General features: G+C 34.8%; 1 protein-coding gene across 1 annotated transcript; it reads left to right on the forward strand.

Moving 5' to 3' along the window:
- The first annotated feature begins 1012 nt into the window (after nt 1–1012).
- Nucleotides 1013–3840, forward strand: LOC144960614 (uncharacterized). Its single transcript, XM_078893838.1, has 5 exons — nt 1013–1264; nt 2141–2230; nt 2482–2571; nt 3061–3151; nt 3493–3840. Exons 1-4 carry the CDS (start codon nt 1057–1059, stop codon nt 3087–3089), a joined length of 417 nt encoding a protein of 138 aa, XP_078749964.1. The 5' UTR covers nt 1013–1056; the 3' UTR covers nt 3090–3151; nt 3493–3840.
- The last annotated feature ends 3863 nt before the right edge of the window (nt 3841–7703 follow it).

The raw sequence follows: 7703 nt of genomic DNA on the forward strand, positions 1-7703 counted from the left end.
GTGTGAGCTAGAACGTTTATTGATGCTGTAAGTTTAGACATTTTACCCACAACAATCCGCCATCCGGATATAAAGTGCCGACACACAAAACTATGTGTGAGCTAGAACGTTTATTGATGCTGTAAGTTTAGACATTTTACCCACAACAATCCGCCATCCGGATATAAAGTGCCGACACACAAAACTATGTGTGAGCTAGAACGTTTATTGATGCTGTAAGTTTAGACATTTTACCCACAACAATCCGCCATCCGGATATAAAGTGCCGACACACAAAACTATGTGTGAGCTAGAACGTTTATTGATGCTGTAAGTTTAGACATTTTACCCACAACAATCCGCCATCCGGATATAAAGTGCTGACACACAAAACTATGTGTGAGCTAGAACGTTTATTGATGCTGTAAGTTTAGACATTTTACCCACAACAATCCGCCATCCGGATATAAAGTGCCGACACACAAAACTATGTGTGAGCTAGAACGTTTATTGATGCTGTAAGTTTAGACATTTTACCCACAACAATCCGCCATCCGGATATAAAGTGCTGACACACAAAACTATGTGTGAGCTAGAACGTTTATTGATGCTGTAAGTTTAGACATTTTACCCACAACAATCCGCCATCCGGATATAAAGTGCCGACACACAAAACTATGTGTGAGCTAGAACGTTTATTGATGCTGTAAGTTTAGACATTTTACCCACAACAATCCGCCATCCGGATATAAAGTGCCGACACACAAAACTATGTGTGAGCTAGAACGTTTATTGATGCTGTAAGTTTAGACATTTTACCCACAACAATCCGCCATCCGGATATAAAGTGCCGACACACAAAACTATGTGTGAGCTAGAACGTTTATTGATGCTGTAAGTTTAGACATTTTACCCACAACAATCCGCCATCCGGATATAAAGTGCCGACACACAAAATAGGTAGTCTCACTATTTTAAAACTCTCATTCACTGAACGTGAGAGGTCGTGCAGCGAAAATTGAACCCGGAAATATGCCGGAAGCTGACCATCGTTATGGACGCTGTCGTTGAATCAAAATGAAAGCCAATGAAAGCAGACGCGGAGCTCTTGATTTTCGCCATTTTTTGTCTTTCGCGAAACCACTATGGCCTCAACATCCGGGTCACCCGTTGCCCCAACAATGTTTCTGTCGTCTGCTATTTCAATCGAGGGAATCGGCGGAGAATTCGATATCGTACGAATTTTTTTGTTCGAGCCCTAAAAGTCTCATGAAAATTGATGGAGGTAAGAGACATTTTTTTGGTTTTATTTAATAATGTAATACTATTTCTTAATTCACATCTATAAAGTGAAAATTTTCCGTTTCTTTAACATTTGAACAGTGTGTATGCGAGGTTTCAATTGAATTGGCCTACCCTGAAAATTTTTGTGTGTCCTCGTATTTTTTTTCTATTCCAGCTCTAAAAATGTAATGAAATTAATGGAACTGAGGGACGATTTTTTTTGTTTTATTTAATAATGTAATAATATTTCTTAATTCACATCTATGAAGTGATAATTTTCCGTTTGTGTAACATTTGAACAGTGTGTGTACGAGGTTTCAATTGAATTGGCCGACCCTGAAAATTTTTATGTGCCCTCTAGTAATTTATTTATTCCAGCTCTAAAAATGTAGTGAAATTAATGGAAGTAAGGGACAATTTATTTTGGTTTTATTTCATACTATTTCTTAATTCACATCTATGAAGTGATAATTTTCCGTATGTGTAACATTTGAATAGTGTGTGTGCGAGGTTTCAATTGAATTGACTGACCCTGAAATTTTTTATGTGCCCTCTAGTAATTTATTTTATTCCAGCTCTAAAAATGTAATGAAATTAATGGAAGTAAGGGACAATTTATTTTGGTTTTATTTCATAATATTTCTTAATTCACATCTATGAAGTGATAATTTTACTTTTGTGTAACATTTGAACAGTGTGTGTACGAAGTTTCAGTGAAATTTAAACGTTATTTTTGTACTTTTACATTTAGCAAGTATTGCATTCAGAAAAATGAGATTTGTCACTAATAATTGTTCTAAAGGAAGAAAATATTTTTTCCAGCATTTTCTTTCTTTTTCTGTTTTGTTTACCTCATCTTTAATTGTTTTCCATACAGTACAGTTTGTTACGTGTGTGAATCAACTAAGTAGATTCTTGTTGTGGAATTTGCTGCATTCCTGTGCATTAACTCGATGGGGCATTGAAGGTAGGATATTTTAATTAATAACCACTCCTCCCCCCTCCTCCTATTCTTAAACTGTATTGGTCTTTCATAGCCATCTTCTATCTCTGAGAGGGGGGGGGGGGGGGGGGGGGGGATAAATTGCAAATTTTATATTATTTTTCTTTTTGCTTTATCTGTCAGTCTTGTTTTCTGTCTTTAAAATAAATCAAATTATACACATTCAATCTTTATTTCTTCTTTTTAACAGACCGTCTTATTTGTTTTTCAAACAGTTTGTTTGGTGTGTGGGTCTACTAAGAGATTATTGTTGTGGAATTTGCTGCAATCCTGGGCATTAACTCGATTTGGCCTTGTCATTGAAGGTATGATATTTTAGTTAATAACACCCCCTCCCCCCTCCTCCTATACTTAATCTTTATTGGTCTTTCATAGCCATCTTCTATTTCTGAGAGGGGGGGGGGGAGATAAATTGCATCTTTTATATTATTTTTCTTTTTTTTTTTTTGCTTTATCTGTCAGTCTTGTTTTCTGCCTTTAAAATATATCATATTATACACATTCAATCTTTATTTATATTCTGAGACTCAAGGTGATAGCACAAAATACCAGCATTAGGTGTGACCCATGGAGATCAGACATCATTGTCTAATTTCTAATCAGTGAATGGCAGTTTGAGTTTTGTCATTGATAGTTATAGACTTATTTTGTTGACAGTAGCCAGTGAAGGCCTTTCACGGATTGGCTTTACATGATAAAACTTCTGATTATGAACTATCAATTGTGCTTTTCAAGCAACATCCCAGTAATTTTTCCTTTATTTGAATACACTATCTTCATTGTTTTTCAAACAGTTTGTTTGGTGTGTGGGTCTACTAAGTAGATTATTGTTGTGGAATTTGCTGCAATCCTGGGCATTAACTCGATTTGGCATTGTCATTGAATGTATGATATTTTAGTTAATAACACCCCCTCCCCCCCTCCTCCTATTCTTAATCTTTATTGGTCTTTCATAGCCATTTTCTATTTCTGAGAGAGAGAGAGAGAGAGAGAGAGAGAGAGAGAGAGAGAGAGAGAGAGAGAGAGAGAGAGGGGGGGGGGGGGGGGGGGGGGGGGGGGGGGGGGGGAACGGGATAAATTGCATCTTTTATATTCTTTTCTTTTTTTTTTTTTTTTTTTTGCTTTATCTTTCAGTCTTGTTTTCTGTCTTTAAAATATATCAAATTATACACATTTAATCTTTATTTCTTCTTTTGAACACACCATCTTTTTTGTTTTTCATACAGTTTGTTTGGTGTGTGAGTCTACTAAGTAGATTCTTGTTGTGGAATTTGCTGCAATCCTGGGCATTAACTCGATTTGGCACTGTCATTGAAGGTAGGATATTTTATTTAATTACACCTTCTTTTGAACACATCTTAATTGTTTTTCATACAGTTTGGTCTGAGGTTAAGTCTGTAGATTCTACCTGCAGGTAACTGTTCTATCTTTGATTGGATAGTGAAGGTAGGATACTTTAATTCATACACCCATCCCCCTTTCTTAAAATCCATTGGTATCTCATACTCATCTTGGGGGTTCTGATAGTTCAGCAAAAGTAACGGGATGACCCCAGGTGCACTCGAGATTTTTTGATGACGTCCTTATCTACTCCCCAGATATTGGGTCGCTGGGTCCGATCTGGTGGAAATCAGTTTGCGATAACTAGCGTTCTATCCAGAGGGTAGCAAAAAATTGCCATTGTCTGTTTCAAGCTATAGATATTGGGATAAACTCGGGCTCCATGGTCTCAGTGGCTCTAAAGGGTATACTCATCTTCAATTCCCAAGGGAAAAAATATATTGCATTGTTAGTTTTAGATTTTTGCTCTATCTGCAAGTGTCTCTAACTGCCCTGGTATAGTAGTTTTCTGCATGGAAACTTCCAAAATTCTGCACATATTTTCATTCACAACACACAAGCTTCTAACATTAAATATTAGCAAAAAGTGTGAACCACCGTTGTAAAATTACAAAATCAGGTGAACGGGCAGTTTGAGCATTGCTTTTGTAGCAGATTACACAAAATTTGTACTCTGCTGAAAGCCTTTCAGGATTGGTGCTACATGATCCATCTTTTTTTTTTTTGAACTACCATATGTGTTGCTGAGCTGTCAGAATTCATTTGAACGGGAAAACTACAATGACAATTCCAATCATTATGATGTTAGCAAAAGCTAGGTTTTTTTATCTTTTCTTTTTACGTCCCCCTCACTCCCCCCCCCCCCCCCCCCCCCCCCCCCCCGTCCAACTGAATCAGCAAGGTCTTGTTGCATCCTTTCCTTTATACTTGGTTGTGGAGTTAACATTTGTGATTTATAAAAAGTGATACTTAACAGTTGTTTGGCTTTGTTATTGTTCAGGTGTGTTTGATATCGTCAACAAGGGCTACATCAAACTCATTGTATATAAAGCATTAGAATCAAGAGGTGAGTTGTCTCAAAATTAAAATATAATTTTTAAATATTAAAAAAAAAGAAAAGTCAAGCGCATTCATGAAGATTTTTTAAAGAAATGATCAGCCCCACAAACTTACACAATCCATGTTAAAAGCATTACCCATTAATTACCACTGTACCAATGACAGGATCTTATCGTTATTCATGAGGCGCTTTATCTTAAAATCCTCTAGAGATGCACAATATAATAATAATAATAATAATAATAATAATAATAATAATAATAATAATAATAATAATAATAATAATAATAATAATAATAATAATAATAATAGTAATAGTAATAATAATCATTATAATCAATAATTTCATCTGTTTGGAAAGTATTTGTACAGACGTATGGTGCATGATAAAAATCAAATAAATATTTGCAACAATATCACAAAGCAACAGAAGTAAAAGTAAATGTATATGGTCTTCAGAATTTAAAAAAAATTGAAATAAGGGTAAATATCATAAATAGACTTCAGATTATGTGTATATTTGTGAGGAAAGGTAGAACCATCCATTTAAGGTGTGAAATTAATGTAAAATTGCACGGTTTTAAAAACAAATGAATTTGTCAATTTCTTATTTAGTTTTTTAGTTAATGTAAAAGTCTATTTTAAAGCATTACATTTATTTTATTTGTTCTGTTAAAGTAATTCAAAGATATATTTAGAGAATAAAATCAACAGAACAAAGCTAATTTTTTAAATTAATAAATCTCTTTTTCTCCCCACAGACCCGTTAAGGCATGGTGTCCAAGACAGCCAGTCAGGTGTGGTCATTAGTGGCAAACTACTCATTTGATCCAGATATGCCTCACCAGATGGAGCATTTGTTTTTCAATGAGTGCAAAAGAAGTTTCCTGAAACCATTCTGAAAATTCAAGAGCTTTCTGGTTTCGACATTAATAAAATGTATTATATTTGTTATTCGCTGAAGAAGAGGTTTGAGCCCAAAACGTTCTGTTTTTGGTATTTTGTTCTTTTTTTAACTTATTATATTCATTTTTGTACTAAACAAGAAAAATAAGTATTACTGTTATTGGCTGAAGAAGGGATTTGAGTCCGAAACGTTCCGTATTTGATATTTTATTCTTCTTTGAGGTTGTTATATTCAGCATTGTACTTTAGAAGAAAAAAAGTATTATTATTGTTATTGGCTGAAGAAGGAATTTGAGCCCGAAACATTCCGTATTTGGTATTTTATTCTTCTTTGAGGTTGTTATATTCATTTTTGTACATTAGAAGAAAAAAAAACGTATTATTATTGTTATTGGCTGAAGAAGGAATTTGAGCCCGAAACATTCCATATTTGGTATTTTATTCTTCTTTGAGGTTGTTATATTCATTTTTGTACATTAGAAGGAAAAAAAAGTATCATTATTGTTATTGGCTGAAGAAGGGATTTGAGCCCGAAACATTCCATATTTGGTATTTTATTCTTCTTTGAGGTTGTTATATTCAGTAATTGTACATTAGAAGGAAAAAAAAGTATCATTATTATTATTTGCTGAAGAAGGGAGTTGAGCCCGAAACATTCTATATTTGGTATTTTATTCTTCTTTGAGGTTGCTATATTCATTTTTGTACATTAGAAGTAAAAGAAAAGTATTATTATTATTATTGTTATTTGCTGAAGAAGGGATTTGAAGTCGAAACATTCTGTGTTTAGTATTTTATTTTTTGACTTTGCAGTTGGTAGAGGACTCACTTTACATGCAAAGGGACTGGGATTGGTCCTGGGTGCAATCGAGATATTTTTCTGATCCCTTTGACTACCCAGCTGTGAATGGGTAGCCGGGTCTGTTAGATCTGGTGGAAAGTACTTTGTGATGGACTAACGTCCTATCCAAAAGGTAGCAAGCAATTGCTATTGTCTATTCATGCTATAGCAGCCGGGATAAACCCATGAACCATGGATATCCATTTTGTACATTAAGTAAATATTATTTGCAATTGGCTGAAGAAGGGTTTTGAGCCCGAAACATTCCTTGTTTTGGTATTTTGTTCTTTTTAAAAGCTGTTATGAGTAATTATATAGAAAAGTCCACAACTTCTAGCATTTGTATCTTTTTGTTTTCTAGACATGTGAGCTTTTCAAAAAACATTTTCTTTTCTATTGAACGGATCCCTTGTTTAAATAAAAAGTAAAAGGTGTGGTTTTGGACACAATTTTTGATCCATTTTTTCTCTTTGTGATATGTATCAGTTTCCCGTCACTCTTTTGACCATATCTCAAAAACTATAAGTGCCACAATCATAAAACCTATATGAATTTTGATTGTTTTTGTGCAAGGAATCCAATGAAACTATTTTCAGAATGATTTGACAACTTTGAAAATTTAGTGAGACTACCTACACAAAACTATGTGTGAGCTAGAACGTTTATTGATGCTGTAAGTTTAGACATTTTACCCACAACAATCCGCCATCCGGATATAAAGTGCCGACACACAAAACTATGTGGGAGCTAGAACGTTTATTGATGCTGTAAGTTTAGACATTTTACCCACAACAATCCGCCATCCGGATATAAAGTGCTGACACACAAAACTATGTGTGAGCTAGAACGTTTATTGATGCTGTAAGTTTAGACATTTTACCCACAACAATCCGCCATCCGGATATAAAGTGCCGACACACAAAACTATGTGTGAGCTAGAACGTTTATTGATGCTGTAAGTTTAGACATTTTACCCACAACAATCCGCCATCCGGATATAAAGTGCTGACACACAAAACTATGTGTGAGCTAGAACGTTTATTGATGCTGTAAGTTTAGACATTTTACCCACAACAATCCGCCATCCGGATATAAAGTGCCGACACACAAAACTATGTGTGAGCTAGAACGTTTATTGATGCTGTAAGTTTAGACATTTTACCCACAACAATCCGCCATCCGGATATAAAGTGCCGACACACAAAACTATGTGTGAGCTAGAACGTTTATTGATGCTGTAAGTTTAGACATTTTACCCACAACAATCCGCCATCCGGATATAAAGTGCCG

This window comes from Berghia stephanieae, chromosome 15 (assembly GCF_034508935.2).
Source record: "Berghia stephanieae isolate SIO BIC M18660-M18661 chromosome 15, UCSD_Bste_1.3, whole genome shotgun sequence".
In the NCBI taxonomy this organism is placed as follows: Eukaryota; Metazoa; Mollusca; class Gastropoda; order Nudibranchia; family Aeolidiidae; genus Berghia; species Berghia stephanieae.

Excerpts from the sequence above, each read along its gene's own strand:
- LOC144960614 (XM_078893838.1), top strand. The coding sequence starts at position 1,057 with ATGAAAGCCAATGAAAGCAGACGCGGAGCTCTTGATTTTCGCCATTTT. Across the intron at positions 1,265-2,140 it reads TCTCATGAAAATTGATGGAG|TACAGTTTGTTACGTGTGTG; the intron begins GTAAGAGACATT and ends TTTTCCATACAG. Across the intron at positions 2,231-2,481 it reads AACTCGATGGGGCATTGAAG|TTTGTTTGGTGTGTGGGTCT; the intron begins GTAGGATATTTT and ends TTTTTCAAACAG.